The 18100-nt window shown below is 45.2% G+C and overlaps 1 protein-coding gene across 1 annotated transcript in view; it reads left to right on the top strand.

The window, feature by feature from the left end:
- The window catches only part of CD82 (CD82 molecule), a 72451-nt gene that overhangs the window by 34737 nt on the left and 19614 nt on the right, over window positions 1-18100 (top strand). Inside the window, exons 2-3 of the mRNA XM_066631470.1 lie at window positions 3403-3483; window positions 16128-16200. Coding sequence (XP_066487567.1) covers window positions 3421-3483; window positions 16128-16200 — 136 coding nt within the window. The 5' untranslated portion in view covers window positions 3403-3420. The remainder of the gene's footprint in view (window positions 1-3402; window positions 3484-16127; window positions 16201-18100) is intronic.

Here is an 18100-nt window from a genome sequence, read left to right as displayed (position 1 = left end):
TCCTTCACTTATCTCTTTCCAAAGGTACCTTCCCCATATTTTAAACTCTTAAGGGCCCAATCCTGCTATATCATGCAGGACAGGAGAAGCGGCCAGAGCTTCCCTTACCCTCTGCCTAGCCCTTGCAGCCCCTATGGATCTACTCAGATCTGCACCAGTGATTTCACTGGTGCAGATTCAAGCTTTCAGACATGGAATTGGGGATAAGATTCAGTGGCAGTCTCTGCTGCTGCCCTCCTTCTGGGTCTGAACCACCTGGCAGGCTGCCCTACCCCTGCTCAGAAACACCCCTTCCCCACTTCCCCCCTCCCCACTGAGAAATTCCTCCTGGTAGCTCACCTGGACATTTGCCATTGGGCGCTCAAGCTGCTCCTGCTGCCAAAGCGGAGGCCCAGCAACAAGTGGTGCAGGCATGTTTGCAGTGGCTGTGCAACTGTTACCCGGCACATGCCCGATCTTGTCTGATCTCGGAAGCTAAGCAGGGTCAGGCCTGGTTAGTACTTGGATGGGAGACAGCTTGGGAATACAGAGTGCTGTAGGCTTATACCATAGTCTTTCGAGACTGAAGGTTGCCAACCAACCATTTGCCTGGGCAGTACACATGCAAGCCTTGCTGCCCAGGCAGTGAGTCCTGTTGCCCATTATCATCCTCTGATCAAGTGACAGTCTAATAGTGGTAAATCTCATGAGGGTGGCCCAGAACTGACTACAGTACTTGCTAATATGAGTTTACTTTGGTTGTGTTTTTGCTTGGATTTCAAAATCCAGCTGAAAGATTGCATTTTCCAGCACAAATCATTTTTCAGAATGGAGCTCTTTGAGATCATGCAAAGTAGAGTGATCAAGGTGCTCTTTGTAAAAATAAAAATGACTGCGCCTCCTCAGTATTGTATGCCTCCCCCTTCCTGTGTTTGTGGATTTTTAGGATTAAATCCAGTGGATTAGTTTTTAAATTGGCAAGAAGAAAAAGCTGACTTGAATTGAGTGTCCCATTAATATTTCATATATTCTGTAAACAAGTGTGCAAATCCGACCACTAAATCATGTTAATTTACAACAAAATAAAGTATTTACGCTATATAGGAAGGGATATTTTGTTTTGGTGTTTTTGTTTTGTTTTTTACTAATTTTAGGACCTGTTACTTTGCAGGTTTTGTATTGCAAGCAAGTTGCAATTCCCTGGGAATATTAATTGCAAAAAAAATGTAAAAGTTCTATATAAAAGCAATGCACAGCGTATTTCATTAAACTGGACAGTTGTTAATGTTGTGAACATCTCACATTTACAACAGCCTCTCATCCCCAAAATCCTTAGATGGATCTTAAAACTTTATTCTTTCTTAACTCTCATAAATTATCCCTATAGTACAGAGGGTCCTTAAGCTTTCAGATTGGTCTCATCCTCTCCTATTTTTGTTCAGAGACTGAATAGAAATACAATTTTTCCTGCCTCTTCAATTCGGTTGATTTTCTTAACTTAGAATATTTTCTTCATTTTGAGCTGTTTATTAAATCTGTGCCTCTTACAAAGAAAACTCTTCTGTGTTGTGTAGAAGGCACTGATTCAGCTCAGAGGTTTACTCTAAACTAGCAGTTTCCAAATTGGGGACCGGGACCCACCAGTGGGTTGCAGCCCAGTTTTTGGTGAGTCATGAAACTAACAAGGCAGAGTAGCCAATGTGCATCAAGGACTTAAACAAGCTGTTTGGGGGGGGGGGTGGAGCACTGCTGCCAAATCATCATTATAGCCACACCCCTTGGCATTCATAAATCAGGCAAAAGCAGTCTGTAGGTGACATGCCAGGCGAGGGGGAATGCAAGGCCACCAGAAAGGTCCTGATGCAATGGAAGTGCAGTTCAACAAACATTCCAGAAGGATGTCTGTCCACCATCACCACCACCCCAGTTAAAAGGATAATAACAGAGGCTTGAGGGACTAGTAAAGTGAAACACTTTTTTTAGGCTGGTGAAACTAAGTGGCTCTTGATTAAGAATATTGTTTTAAAAGTGGGTCCCAGTGCTAAAAAGTTTGGGAACCACTGCTCTAGGCATAGCATGCTAGTAATGGTAGACTTCAGCAGTCTTGTGAAATCCTATTGCTTCTCCCACCAGATCTGTACATATTTCTCAATCTGAAAACAGTTGAACTAAATATTCTAATGCTGCAGTCCTGTACATACTTGCTTGGGAGCGAGATTCACTGAACACAGTGGGACTTAATTCTGAATAAATATATATAGGACTGTGCTGTAATTTCCTCTTAAAATTGAAGTATTGTCTTTTTTTCTCCCACTAACAAAGCTAGTGTATTTTTGTAACCTGCTGGTTGGCGAGAGAGTGATCCAATTAGAACGATGCTCCAATTCCACACTGACCTTGGTTTTGACCTAAATATTCTAATAGGATTAGAGTCGGCTTTTAGACTAGAATTGAATAACTTGCTTTTGTTCCATTGCCCTTGCCGAATCCAGTCCGGTGGAAGGAACCTGTGAGCAGAACTTCTGTACTTTTTAAAAATTGGCTGCTCTTGATGTCTTTGTCTATTTCCTGTTGCACTGCTAGATAAGCCTATTAAGGATGTTGTCCATGTTGTGTTGTCGAATGTAATTCATGAGAATTGCCAGCTTGCTTCCTGTACTAGAGGAGGCAATGACTTGTTGAGAAAAAGTGAAAGTTTCTCACAGTTGAGTAGGTGAGAGATGTCTGTACACAGCAGCTCTTGAACTGCTGCTTCTCATTTTTTTCCTCATGTGTCCTCTTCAACATAGGATACCCTGGTATCTTCACAAGCCCTCAATGCTGCAGTCTCCTGCAAACTTGAGTCTGCCAGTTTAACTGAGAGATGCATCACATTTTGGTGGTGGGACAGCACTGCAGGTCGAAATGCATGAGAAACCTGAATACTACTATCTTCATGGGTTGTACCTAAAACACAACCTTCCTGAGCTCTTGCTGCCTCTTCTCTGAAAGCCTTAAACAAGCTTCATGCCCTCTGGATTGCGCTCCACTTTGCGCATGTACAAACAGACGCTCCACTGGTACACTGTATAGTTAGTCTGCTCCAGGTGCTGAGACAGTCTCCGTATAGTCTCTTTTTGAGACATACAGCATAGTTTGTTTCGTAGGCCTATGTGGGAAGGATATGCTCTCCTGGGAAGGATTGTGCCTCCACAGAATAGCACCAGTTCTTGTAACAAGACTGAGTCAAATACTGAATGTTCTTTCCACCGAAATGACAGTCGGTTAGAAAAGTGATCTTTCCAGTGCTTGCATTTCTGAGGGGGATGGGAGGAAAGATTCTGGTCAAAGGGTAATTTGGATTTCCTCACCATTGCTGAGTGGTGTTGGTGTGAACAATGCATGCTCATGTGGTTGTGTCTCTTCTTTTTGTTTTCCACTCAGGTTCTGTAGAAAGAGAAAATGGGATCTGGTTGCCTGAAGGTCACAAAGTACTTCCTTTTCCTCTTCAACCTTCTCTTCTTTGTAAGTATTTGGGTATAGAGTCTGGGATGTCTCTGGTGTTTGTTAAGCATGGGTGGAAGAGAATGTAGCCTCTCCAGGTATGCTAGAATTGCCTAGTGCAGCATTTTTCAACTGGAGTGCCGCGAGGCAGCCTCAGGTGTGCTGCGGGGCCAGAGGAGGCAGGCAGCAGCTGCAGGCAGGAGAAGCAGCTGCTTTGACCCTCACTTGGCAGCTGCGAAAAAGGAGCAGCAGCTTTGCATCTCTGGCTGCTGAACAAGAGGAAGGCTGCAACCCAATCCTCATTTACCTGGGAGTAAGCCCCATTGACTATTATGGGGCTTACTTCTGAGTAGACACGCCTAGGATTGGGTATAGTTGTTGCTGTCTGCCCTGCGTGCTGATTGGGCAACCGGAAAAGCCTGGAGGAGGTCTGAGCGGAGTGAGTGAGAAGGAGGGAGCCAGCGAGTCTGCTGAGGCCACCAGCCTAAGAATGGGCTGGCTGAGGGTCCACGAAGTCCCTTTTCCTTGCCACAGTTCCCTGCAGCTCCCCAAAGTGACCCTCCCTGCCTTGCCTTTCAGAGGAAGGGCACTGGGCCACAATCCTATCCACACTTTCCTGGGAGTAAGCCCCATTGACTATAATGGGACTTACTTCCGTGTCGACATGCCTAGGATTGGGCTTTGGTCACACTTTTTTCTGAAATACAGGAGCAGGCAATGGGGAGGGGGGAGAATATGAGGCAAGTGATCCTGGACCTTTGGACGGTGCAGACAAGTGAGGGGAGGGACAGTAGGAGAGGTGCTAACTGCAATTATGAGATGGGGGGGAATCTGCCGGTGGGTGGGGGAGAGAAGGAGAGAGAGGTGCCAGTTGCCTGCTCCTGTATTTGAGAAAAAAGAGTGCAACCAAAAGTCCAATCCTAGGCATGTCTACTCAGAAGTAAGTCCCACAGGCACATTCCTCCCCAATGTCTGTCCCCCCCCCAGTCTCTGGCTGCAATCCTAACCACCCTTTCCTGAGAGTAAGCCGCATTGAACAAAATAGTACTTACTTCTGAGTAGACTAGGTTAGGAGCGTGCCCTTTGTCATGTAATGATTTAATTGTATTAATTATATTAAAAATTAATTGCAATGTAGTAATTTAATGTAAGTAAAAAAAAAACTGGGAATATGCCTTGACAATTTTAGTGCCTTGGCAGTGTGCCGTGAACTGAAAAAGGTTGAAAATGGCTGGCCTAGTGGCACATAGTTCTAATCTATGGGGAGGGAGCGTGCTGACTTCCTAAAAGATCGCTGAACTGTTAATAATGGTTCTATTTCTGAATAATTTATATATGGCACCATCAACATGCTGGTGGCTTAAAATAGAAGAAAGAAAGATCCCTGATCTGAAAGGCACAGAATTGATACAAGAAAAACAGAGGGGAATGGTGCCAGGAAAACTTGAGAAAGAATAGGTGATTTCCATGTACATGTATTTAGGCTAAGTTGCAGTAAGGGGGAGGAAGTAGGATTATACTGAATACTTCATTGAAGAAGTGGTGTTTTGAAAGAAGTAAGGGAAGGGGTATTCCTCAGATGATCAGGCTTATGGGGTAGCATGGGAATCAGTCTGAGAACAAGAGACCATGAGAAGGCTGCAGGTGTTGAAGTTGGGGGAGAAAGAATCATGGACAAGAGTATAGCAAGGTACAAAAGTGGAGAGATAAAAAGAGGCAAGTAGAAAATAAGGACCAGATACTACTCTGGATCTGGGAGCTGACAGGAAGGCCATGCAAGAATTTGAGGAGAGGCATGTTGTAATGTGAGTAACCAGAGAGGTAAATTATTTTGGTGGCAGAATGTTCGGTGTAGGTGGACAAGGTGAGCCACTGGAAGACCAGAATGGAGGGGAATGCTATACATGTAGTCACAATGAGAGATAACCAGGGCATGAAGATGTGGGTACATGCATATATGTTCCTTTTATGTATCAGATAATGACCCCTGTTCAGGTCAGGCCTGATGTAATCTTGGTTATAGCAGTGTATGTTCTCAGTGACCGACTAAAAAAACATCTTCATGAACGAATGGTTAATTGTGAGTTTTACTGAATCTGTGGACTCAAGTATTTTTCACTTTTCCTTTGATAAACTTTGTATTCTAAAGCTTCTAATTGCAAATGCTCACCTACTTGATGGCAGCGACACAACTGCCCCCTTGGAATCTGCCCATATGGTATGTCCCTCTCACTCTCACATCTGGAGCATCTGCCGAGTGTTTCAGGCCAGTGAAGTCACAGATGTAAGTGCTGACTGGGAAACTTCCGCTTTCCTGCCTTCCTCTAAAACTGGGAGTCTCTAAAGAACCATCATGACTTAAAACTCACTTTGTTTCATGCATGTTTGAAAGGGATATGCGAACATAAACTTCTCAAGTGACTGTTCTCCTATGCCATGTCATCTGGTTTGGAATGAGAGGATTGTACTGGTAAAACTTTGTTCTGGCCTTGATGTGCCTCCCAGAAAAGTACTTTTTGAATTTTTTTTTTCCTTTCAAGATAAAAGCTTCTTATTGACTTCGGTTCTCCCAAAAGGGAGAACTTCCACCTGACTATATGTTCAACACCTGGTGTTAAAGGGCAGTGGAACAGCCCTCTATTCCATTTACGTTTTGCTGTCCTGGACAAATTCCATTGGATCCTATATTTTACTCTTGATTTTGCTGCCTCTGGGATTATACCTTGCCATGGTATACCTGTAAAAGCTTAAGCAGTTACTGCTGCTTGGAGAGTCTTTCCCCTTCTTTTGTCTTTCTGTTGAAGATAAAAGTGAACATTGCCATGGTACTCCTGCCTTAGAGTGGCTTCTTCACATGTAATAAGACTATCCAATGTACACGTGATTTTCCACGTGAATAGATATAGTCCAAAGATGCAACTTCCAAATGCATTTAGATTCTATACCAGGAGTGTCAAACTCATGGGCTGAATAGCATTTATGATGCCTGCAGAGGGCTGGAAGTGATGTCATTAGGAAAGAAGTGATGTCATTAAATAGGTCCCAACCAGAAATAAGCACTTTTTTCTCACTTAGGAACACATTAGCTGCAAATGACAGAAGAGAAAATATGCAAATCTTGATCATATTACAAGGGATAGGAGAGCCCAATTATCGCGTGGGCCGCCCTTTCAGCAGTAACACCTCAACGCTGCTCAGCAGCTGAGAGCCCGAGGCCTGGATAAAAAGCTTCCATGGGCCTCATCTGGCCCCTGGGCCCTATGTTTGACTCCCCTGCTCTGTACTTTGTCATAGGGGAGAAGTGCAGATTTTTTCCTGCATATTGTGCAGGTGACTTTCACACTGGGTATGTTGGCGACCATTAGTAACCAGCAAAGTGATGCCAGCGACACAAACTGCGGCTCCCTTTATTGCTCAGTTGCTCTCATTCAGACCCTCTATATCGCATAATGAAAGCTTTGCTTTCCCAAGCTGGTGAATGTATGGCTTCTCCCTTTCTCTGCCACTTTCTCATTATGTGCCATGTAGACTTTGCATGCAGGAAAGCTGGCCCAGATGGTGCATCTGGGACACATCTGGAACTGGTTTTCAATTTTGCTTTCTCAACTGTGTTTCCCCCCCCCCCTTATGCTTTGTTTCCATCTCTGAGAAATCAGCATTCCACTTAAGGCTGCCAGGGACCAAAGGTCATGGATGGATTTAGCATAGAAAGGAAATAATCTTAAAGAGCCACTGCAATAATGGGCTACACTAACTGCTTCTATTGACACTTCATAATATGTTAATATATCCAGGGGTGTAGAAGTGTTTTGTCATGGATGATGAAATGCACCATGGCCTCTGCCTAGTAGCTGCCGTGTTTTTAAAATGAGGAGGCAATTTCCCACTCTCATGGGAAGACTTATGAATAGATGACTAACTATGTATGCCTTGCAATTTTGGATAGACCTCCTTCGTGCTTTTTCCCCACCCTCCATCTCCTTGCCTTTCAGCACCTACTTCTCCTTGTGGAACCACAACTCCCTCTCCTTATTAGGTAGCAGGGTCCACATTTTAAGTGTGTCTGCATTTTAAACAAAGTAAGGTGCCCCCCCCCCCGTATCCACAGATCCAATACCTGTGGTTTCACTTATCTGGGGATCAAGGGGAATGCTGCACCCTCCCATTGGTACCTATTAAGTTTATTTGCTTACCTGGGCAAAAATAGGCTGGCAGCCTGAATGCTTGAAACAACTAGATCAAATGCTAACAGGAGGCAGGAAATTAACTGTTTCCTTTTAGAGTTCAATAGTCTTTTCAAGCATTCAGGCTGCCTACAGCCTGCCTGTTCAACGCTATAAGCTTGTGTGCTTATAGCAACCTGTAAAAGGAAGAACATTTTTGCTCCAGTAAGCAAATAAACATTAATGGGTGTGGGGGGCAGAGATAGGGTTTTTCCATATTTGTTTCTGTATCCGTGGGGGGGGGGCAGTCCTGGAACAGAACCACCTTGGATATGGGGGGGACACGACTCCTGTATTTGGAAAACACTGCACAAGTTTACACATAAACAGTTTGGGTTCCTCTGGTTGCACCACTGCTGTTGAGTTTCCCCAGCAGCTCACTCTCAGTGATGTATTGTGAATTCTGAGAAACCAACTTTCCTCCTTTGCCTCATTAGCATCTGGAAGCCATGGGCATGAAACAAGGCAGGTATAAATGTTGCTCACTATGATTTCCTGCAGAATATCTTGCCTAAGCACCTACTGGTGAGAAGTGGGAGATCTGGCAACCATACATCCCCTGTAATGCAGAGTTAAGTCTGCATTGTAGTTTAGTTGGTGGTTTAGGCTGCAATCCTAACCACGCTTTCCTGAGAGTAAGCCCCATGGAACAAAATAGGACTTACTTCTGAGTAGACCTGGTTAGGATTGTGCCCTTAGTTGAGCATGTGCAATTTAACACATAAAGTGTGAATTGGCCTTCATTGGGGGTTCCAGGGACAACTTCGGGCAGTGCAGGGGAAACTCTATGGCAGCCATTTTCAACCACTGTGCCATGGCACACCGTTGTGCCACGAGTGGTCCTCAGGTGTGCCACAGGAATTTATGGGGAGGTTGTTTATTAGTAGGGCCAATGGGAGATGTGAGCCTCTCCCTCCCCCCCCACAGGACAATGATGTGCCTTGTCAATTGTCAAAAACCTGGTGGTGTGCCTTGACCATTTTAGTACCTTGTCAGTGTGCCCTGAGATGGAAAAGTTTGAAAATCACTGCTCTATGACAACTTAGACACCAGCAGAAGAAGACAAAAGGTGAGAAGCATGAAAGGAAACTTAATCTGCATGGGGTGATGAAAGAAGTTAAGCATCCTCTGTGGTTAGCAGAAAAGCTTTACCTACAGTGTCCCTGCTCATCTTCCTGTTCCTAAAGTGGGTATTTTTCTGTTTCAATCCATTCCAGTTGTCCCCTCCCCTTCCCCCATCTCGAGATTGGAAAGCCAAGTATGTGCTCCCTCGAAGCCCTGATGGGATGTCTCTGAGCTTTCAGGAGGTGGATCCAAGCTGTTCGGCTGAATAAACCCAGATCTGAGCAGAAAAGTATTTTCCCACATTTTGCACAGAGGAGGAGAAGGTCTCTAGAGGGGGATGGCTGACTGAAGAAGGAAGCAAATGATGAGGAAAGGAAGTTCGCCGGGCTAGGCTGCTGGATTCATTTTCTGATAGACTTTTTTTTTTGAAGATTCTAGCCTTCCTTTGGCCTGGGTCACAGCTGAAGAGAGATGGTGGTTTGTGTGTGTGTGTGTGTGTGTGTGTGTGTGTGTGTGTGTTTCAGTAGTATCTTCCACAGTGGCATACCAGTAGCTTGTTGCCCCAAAGAGAAAAAACTACATTTTACACAATTTCTTTGCATCTCCAACCCTGTGAGAATCCGGACCAAAGCCCTGAGCTCAATGCTAGTCCATAATTGCCACAGTACATGTGGTGATTGTATTATAGGATGCTCAAGGGGGTATGTTGCTTAGCTCTTACTGAGCTGTCTCTACAAAGTGCTTCTTTCTCCATGCTGGCCTTGGCCTTCCTCTTTGGATAAAGATGCTATCATGAAATGAAATTTCACTCTATGGTGAGCTACTTCATGTAAACAGCTGCTACTTGGATGCTGTAATGCATCCGCTAGTTCTAAAATATACAGACGAAGCTTCCCAAGAGGGGCTAATACAGCTTTTGTTTGAAAGAAACAAGACTGTTGTTCCCTGCGCCTTAATTCCTTGCTTGCAAAGGCTTTCCCAAGGAAAGGAGTGCTTGCCTATAAAGTGTTGAAGACTTAAGTCTGTGACAACTCGGAAGAGAGATCTTGGAATGTTGGTGGACAGCTTGACGCAAGTGTGCAGTGGCAGTAAAGAAGGCAAATTCCATACTTGGGATCATTAAAAAAGGGAATTGAGAATAAAACTACCAATATTATAATGCCATTGTACAAATAGATAAGGCCACATCTGGAGTATTATGTCCAGTTCTGGTCACTACATCTCAGAAAGGACATAGTGGAAATGGAAAAGGTACAGAAGAGAATGACCAAAATGATTACTGGGCCTTTCTTTTGCACCTCCTTTTTGAGGAAAAGCTACAGCATTTGAGTCTCTGAAGTCTAGAGAAAAGGTGCTGGGTGGGGAGAGAACATAATTGAGACATACAAAATTATGCAGGGGGTGGATAGCAGGATGCTCTTTTCCCTCTCACATGACACCAGAACCAGGGGACATTCACTAAAATTGAGTGTCTGGAGAGTCAGGACAGACAAAATAAAATATTTCTTTATCCACCATGTAAATTAGTTTGTGGAACTCCTTGCCACCGAATGTGGTAGTGGTGTCTGGCCTACATGCCTTTAAAAGGAAACGGGATAGATTTCTAAGGGTAAACTCCATCACAGGTTACAAGCTATGATGGGTATGTACAGTCTGAGATTAGCTGGTTGCTCATCATGAGGGCCAAGTAGGAATTTTTTTTTTCTGTCATCCAAATTGGCCGTGGATGGCTGTTTTGTTGACTACCCCAGACTGATGAGGATGTATTCAGTAGGTTTCATGTTTTAAAAATTGGTCACTTTATTAGTGGCCCAACTTAAACCCCAGTGCATTCTGGTGTCTTCATTGGGGGTGTGAGGATAAACAGAATGCCGGGTGCAAGAATGCCCCCCTTCTTTTAAACCCAATGAGTAAAAGCTCAGGAATCCTTGTGTTGAATGCTTGGCTGTTTCTGATCTAGTGACAGAGCATCTTGGACCCTGCCCTAAGGTTTTGTGAGACCTTGCAGCTTTTAATAAATGTCCCTAGATTTGTTCTGCTTGGCTCATCATGGCTTTGAAATTTATGTCTACATAAAGGTACTGTTGAAGTGCATTTATTATCACTGCTTGGCAGGACACCCAAGTCTCTTAGAAAATGCTCCGTTTCCACTTTACATTTGTTTGGGGAACCATGTCTAACTTGGGGAACCAGCTCTAACTTAAAACCTGCTCCTGCGAGCCTTGTGAGCTATGTTGGCTGCTGTCGTTAGGGAAGCCAGAGCTGATCCAAAGGGTTTCAAAGGGTTATCCAGACAAGCTGGTTATTCTGCATAGAGCATGTGACTGCTTGCTGTTTTGGCATTTGGTTTCTGAGCTTTTACACACAAGGTTCTGTTCCATTAGAGGCACAAAACTTCCTGGTATTGTTCTGGGCAATGGGTGAAATTGGAGCTGTTGTCCCACCCCTTCTACATTTTTATTGGAGGTTTGTGTTTCATATGAAACTTTGTCCCATTTCATCCACTAGCAAGTGTACCCTTGCTGGTAACTTTTACTAAAAGCCAGTTCTTTTTCCTGTAGCCTACCTTTCATTTAGTATACCTTGTCAATACATGTGGGTGGATTGGTGGAACTGTGCAGGATGGGTCTGCAGCTCTTGGGAGGGTGAAAAGGCATGGGCTGACTTCGAGATAATAAGCTGCAGCATTGTGTTGAATTTCTTTAGAAAAACCTACCAGCAGAAGGAGGTTGCGGATCTCGCTCAAGTCAAATGTAATCTTTTGCTGTAACTTAGTTTGGTATGTTTTGAGGGGTGTTTTTTTTTGTAGATACTGCCAAATGTAGAATGTTGCCCTACTAGAACATAAGTGCAAAAAGGCTTGCTTGACGACAAACAAGCCTTCCAGGAATTCAACTCAGCAGGAGATTTTGCTTTTGTCGGGGGCAGCACAACATTGTGGGTGCCCTGTGGGGTCAATGTCTAAATGTCAGTAGAAGCAAGGCCACACGTGCCTTGTACCCAGATGTCCAGATGAGTGACTAGACTTGAGCATCCTTTCCTTGCAGTTCTTCAGTCAGGAGAATTCAAACATCGCTCCTTTGGGAAATATAACCATGTAGAGATCTAGGCGTTCACGTCTACAGTCTAGTTTAACTTGCTTGTCTTTGACATTTTGTGACAGGCTTCAGTGTGTCTAGCTCCCTCCACTGTCTGTCTTATGGTCTTAACCTCCATGGCTTCCAGGAGGAGTAATGTCAAGGATTGCATGTATAGCTGGGAGGATGACTTTCTGGATAGGATCCGAGAATGTAAGTATGACACCTGAGTTCCCAGGTGAAACACCTGTGCCTGTAGCTAACTGGCAGGGGGATGAAAGGAAGAACAGGAAAGGAAACCTGTACCACCAAATTCCCGAATGGGCTTTATTTTCCTCTTGTAATAGAGTTGAGAAGATCTAGCTGTAGGGCTTAGAGCTCACCCTAACAATTTCATTATTGAAAAACTCTGGTGTTGCATAGGTGTGTAGGGAAACTTTATTGTCCTGGTTAGGCTTTGTGGTTAGCTGGATTGCAGTGCTAAAATAACTTGCCCATTGTCTGTGCAGTCTCCTGATGAGGGTTGCCAGCTGGCAGAGTCTGTGGAACACTGCTGGGCTGCCATGTGTGTGCAGCCCGCTTGCCAGGTCATGGCTCTGGGCCACAGCTTTTGCTGCTGTGTGAATGTTGCATGACTTGTGGCTTTTGTAGACAAACCTTTAGTCTGCATGTTGATTGAGGAGGTTGCATGATGGAACTGGCTTCCTCTTTTTTTGGTTGAGAGTGCAGTCATGCATTCTAGACCTGATAAAAGCCTCTGTGCAGCTGTTTCCTAACAGCCATTTTATGCCAACAGTCTAGTCCAGCGATTTTCAACCTTTTTTTATCTCACGACACAGTGACAATGCACTAAAATTGTCAAGGCACACCATCAGTCTTTTGACAATTGACAAGGCACACCATGCTGTTGGTAGAGAGTTCACATTCCTCAATGGCCCTATTAATGAACGATATTTATTTAATAAATACAGTCACCCAACTTCTATGGCACACCTAGGGACCATTCATGGCACACCAGTGTGCCATGGCACAGTGGTTGAAAATCACTGGTCTAGTCTCACTGTATTGTCTCCTACAAGCATACCAATCGAGGGTTTGAAACTGGGAGATAATGGTGGTGTGTTAGCAGAATGGGTGGTCCAATGCACTTGGTGGAAAAAATTTTCCAACTTAGAAACTCAGTGAATTTTATAAGAAACTCAAAAGCAATAAGGAACTCCATTACTTTGAGTCTCGTCTATGAACACATCCATGAATACATGTATCTCTACACCCAGAAAAACAGCAGTCTTAGAGAAGAGTAGTTCCGAACTCTTCGCTGTCATCTTTATCTACAGCTGGTATTGTGTGTTCTGTATAGGAATATCAAAGTCTTCCTTTACTAGGAATGGGACGGGGGGGGGGGAAGAGAACAAACAAGCTTTGTATGCAAAACATCACAGGTTTAATTTGGGCATCTCCACAGGGTTAGGAAACTGATACCCTGGGGAGTCACTGACAGTCTGCCGATCACTCAAAGTAGGCAGAGGGATCAGGGTTTGTTTGGCCCAGCCTGGAACACAAGAGTCTCCTCCCCTGTGGGGGGACTGGAGAGGGGCTGGAGCTGGGCGGTCTCAGAGGGCTCTAAAGCCACCAGCATCCAGCCCTCTTCCTCCTTTTGCATGTGGGCACAGTACTGACAGAATCCACTTGCAGTCCTCAGGGGCTCAGCGGTATGAAGACATAGACGGGGCCCTGGCCAGGACCACAGGGTCCACCTCAGCGGCTCAAGGTGGCACAGCCCGCGGTCCGGCTGCCTCCCCCTTACCGGATAGACCTGGATGAGCTGCACCGCCTGAGAAAGGGGCAAGGCTTGGAGTCAGGTGCACACCCAGCCTGGGGGCCAGATGTGATTCTGCCAGCCTCTGCACCACAGGGGCTTTGCTGCCACAGCAACTGTAGGTCTCAGCCTCTCTTCCTATATTATAACCGCTAATAAAGTGGCCCTTTCTCCCAGGTGTGTTGTCTCGAGTGTTCATTGGGGGGTACACAAACAAAGTGTAGACCAGTGTTTCTCAAGCTGTGGGTTGCAAACTGATTTCAGGTGGGTCCCCATTCATTTCAATATTCTATTTTCAGTACGTTAGACTTGATGCTAGCATGTTACGTGACTGCAGCTGGGGAAATGTTACATATCTGTAGTTTGAACAGGCTACTTTGTTTATGCTTTAAGCAATGATAGTAAATGGAACTTACTCCTGGGTAAGTGTGGGTAGAATTGCAGCCTAGGATTGTTAAAATTTTCCTGCTTAATGGTGTCACTTCCTGTCATGACATCATTTCCAGGTTAATGCTGTCACTTCCAGTGGGTCCTAACAGATTCTCATTCTATAAAGTGGGTCCCGGTGCTAAAAGTTTGAGAACTGCTGGTATAGACAATAGTGGGCTACATGGGCCTTTGGTCTGAATCTGATATGAGGCAACTTTGCATGTCTGCCTGCAGCTTGAAGAAGTACAGTTTAGAAGCAGGTTTACCACCTTGGCGATAAGGTTATGTTTATCTATACTTTATTTAATGAATTGAAACTTCCTGTCGCCCGCTTCTTATTCTAGGTACCAACGTAGCTTAAGATTTTGAACTATTCTTTTAATTAGGCCTTCAAGCTTGAGAAGTGCCATGCTTGTAGCCTCCCTTCTCTAAAGCTGGCTGGTAAGGCCTAATCTCATGCACAGTGATTTGGAACAGAGTCCCACTGAATTTTGTGGGACTTACTTCCATGTAAGTGAGCATACGATTGCAGCCTTTGATTCTTCCCACACTGTTTGACCCATGGTGATGAAGCCAAGAAAACCAGAACTCGTGTATTGATATTTGCACTGATTTCTAACTGTATTCCTAATAAATGACGTTGGCTTGTGCTGACATGTGTCAACTTTAGCTCAGTGTTCTAGCCTAGGCAACTGCTAAATATGAAATAACTTAATGCATGCTTACAAGACCTACTCTTAGCAGCTGAAGGAAGCCTTATCTTTTGTTTAATTTACAACCTGAAACAGTGGACTTACTCAAATTGGCTTGTAAAACAGCTAAGCAATGGCCCTCTGTGCAACTTTGCTGCTGTTATCTAGTAGACTCTGTTCTTGGGACAGCTTAATCATTAGGGAAACTCTTGTTTTATATTGGTCAGTTTAATCTAAGTGATTAGGCTGTGTTTTTCTCAGGAACAGGTCACGGGAAAACTATCCTCAAAATAGGATATATCTATTAGTCATGATGATTCAGTGACACTTCAGTGCTTAACAAATCCTGGGGACAAACAGGGTGACTGGTACTTTTACACCATGCTTTTGAACTTTCAGATCTCTAACAGACAGATCTCTAACAGAATGAAATTCTGGAAGCAAACTTTCTGACAGCCCAATCTTGAGCTGCCTGGAGCGTGGGACTGCTGCAATATCGAAAATGGTTGCCGCAGCATTCATCTCACACCCAGGCAGCTGCTGGCAGCTCCTCGGGAGAAGGGGACGTTTGTCCCCTTCCCCTGGGTAAGGAAAGTAGCCCCGCAGTGTGGCCATGCGGCCCAACACAAAGCTCAGGATCCGGTGGAGCTGAGCTACCTCCACCTGCTCTCTGCCAGCCCCTTCCTGCCCCAGAGCCTCCTCCTCCCCCCATGTCCCCAACTAGCTCTTCGCCACCCGGCAGTTTGAGCAATCGCCGAGTGGTAGAACACCAGCTCTCCCCTGGCGCTATCCCTGCTGATGCTGGGCTAGCTCTGGTGCTCAGTCAGCGCTAAATCCTTACGGCACATTTGCAACAGTGCCCACCGGCAGTGAGCCAGCACACACTGCATAGGATTGGGCCCTGAGTCCGCTGTAGCAAGAAAACTTAGTTAAATGTTGTGGTTATGGTTATTTGGAAGCTTGGCCAGTGATCAACTTTTGGTTGGCTTCCCTTGTTAGCCTGTTTAGTATATGAATAAACCAGAGCTTGGTTAACTCATTGGTCACTTCATGTATCTAAATTCTGACTCTCTTCAGTATGCTGTATCTGCTCATTACACTGAAATACAGGTTTGCCATTCCACTCTTAATTTCACACCAGGCTGCCGCACAGCCAACCAGTTCTTTTCCTTACTGAAAGTGCTTCTGATTTAGCTCGGTGGGGGTGGGGGGTAGGAGTGACTTTTTTTGTTAGGATTGCAACATTTGTCTGTCGTGTTGTACACTGCTATGGAGCACTACTAGTAGAAGAGTGGTGTGTCAATACTTGAAACAAGATGACATAACTTTTATCTTTCAAGTAACCAAACTTGTTTTCCAGATCCTAGGTGCCGTGATCCTGGGTTTCGGGATATGGATTTTGGTTGACAAAAACAGCTTCATCTCAGTTCTACGTAAGACAATATTTCTCTTCTCTATTTGTTCCTGGGTTTTCCTGCGTGGCTTTCCATACGAGAGCAGACACCATGTCTGCAAGATTGCAAAGGGAAGTCCATCTGAAGAGCAGCCCATCTTCAGATCTTACTTCTAAGCAGATGTGACTTCCTGCTAGATTTAGAATAGCCTTCAGTGGTTAATCAGCTTTCTCTCTTTTTGCGAGGCTATGTCAGGTCAGGCTGACTGCCTTGGCTCTGAAAAATTCTCTGCTGTAGGGTAACTTCAGCTGTCTTCAACAGAAGTCCGAGGGTGCACTTGGTAACTGGAAGTTGCCAAGCTATTGCATCTTGCAAAACATCCCCAACCCCTCCTCTCCTCCCCCCATATGTCCTGTTGATGCTTTCCATACTGGCACTTTCAGCTGTTCTTATTTGGATCAGTTCAGGGCTTGAGTTATTGCCTGCTTTGCCACCTATGGTCTGGAATAAAAACTGATAGCTTGCGGCCCAATTCTATGCTCTGGCAGCGCCACGCAGAACAGCAGTGCTGAAACAACCGCTGCTGTATCCTGCAGGGCCAGAGCAGCAGCCAGAAGTCTCCATGGTGTAAGGCAATGTTATTTCCCTTATGTGTAATAAGGGAATGTGATATCTCTTATCCTGTGTAGAATTCTGGTGGCCCCAAGGAGACCTGTGTTGGGCTTTGCAACTGGAGAGGGGGGGGATAGGGTTTGGTGGCTGCCACAGCCACCACCTCATATCCCCCATTCCCCACATTTCCCTACCCCAAAACACTTCCCTGCCAATCAGCAACACTTACCACTCTGTGCTCCTCTGTGGCATCCCTCCAGCACAGATGCCAGGCGGCAACTGGTGCTGGCCTCTCTGCCTGCGCTGCGCATTGCCCGCCAGTAGTGAAGTGCCTTATGGCACTTTCATGACAGCTGTTGCCAGTCCATTGCCCTGGATCAGTCTGTGAATGGCCTGAATAGTTCAAACGCCTTCCCCTAGTCACTCTTACCAGAGAGGCACCGCTCTGGTGGCACTACTAACTGCTCTTGCTGCCAAAGGCTTGGAGCCTTTCAGTATGTCAACTGTTTTAGCCCAGACTTGTAATCCTCTGCATGCACCATTTGATTTCTGCTTGCTTGTTCACTTGCTTCCTTCCTTCCTTGAGCTTTCCAGAAGAATCCCTTTTCTCTCCTCCTTTTGTTTCTTCCTCCTCCCCTTTTGCTTTGCTAACCTTAATAGAATCTGCCTGGGAAGGAACTTTACACAGCGGGGCATTCCAATGGGCTGCCAGAGAGGCCTGCCTGCCTCTCTTTCTGCTCATTTGGCTTTTTTCCCAGAAAAGTCAGAAAGATGGTGCAGGGTGGAATAGAAACTGGATGTCTTTTGCCAACAAGGTTTGCAGAGCTTTCTTTGAAAATCCAAGATGCACAGCAGACTGTAGGCTGCATCCTGGCCCTGTCTTTCTGCTGTGATACCTTGAAGGTTCTGCTCAGTGTACGACAAGTGAGCTGAGCTGCTGTGACATGTGACATTTCAAGTAGGCTCGGGGAAGACCAGTAAAATTCTGAAGCTGGTGACATTGGCTTAACAGCTGACTTTTTGCAGAGATTTACTGTAGAAGTTCCCTTTTAAAATGTGGTGTTGGGCAAGCTTAGAGGAGGTGTGCCAAACAGCCTGGGAATATCTTGTTGTACTTCCCGTGACTGCCCTTGGCAGGTTGTCCCAAAGCTTACAGCTGGTGTCCTGCTGAAGCTCCAGGGACCCACTATGAAGGCAAGTAAGGGTACAGTCCTAACCAGGTCTACTCAGAAGTCCTTATTTTGTTCAATGGGGCTTACTCTCAAGAAAGCGTGGTTAGGATTGCACCCCAAGTCTGTGTTCTGGCTTGGGAGTCAGCTCCCCGACT

Source organism: Tiliqua scincoides, chromosome 1 (assembly GCF_035046505.1).
Source record: "Tiliqua scincoides isolate rTilSci1 chromosome 1, rTilSci1.hap2, whole genome shotgun sequence".
NCBI classification, from domain to species: Eukaryota; Metazoa; Chordata; class Lepidosauria; order Squamata; family Scincidae; genus Tiliqua; species Tiliqua scincoides.
This window is presented reverse-complemented; position numbering and strand designations above follow the sequence as displayed.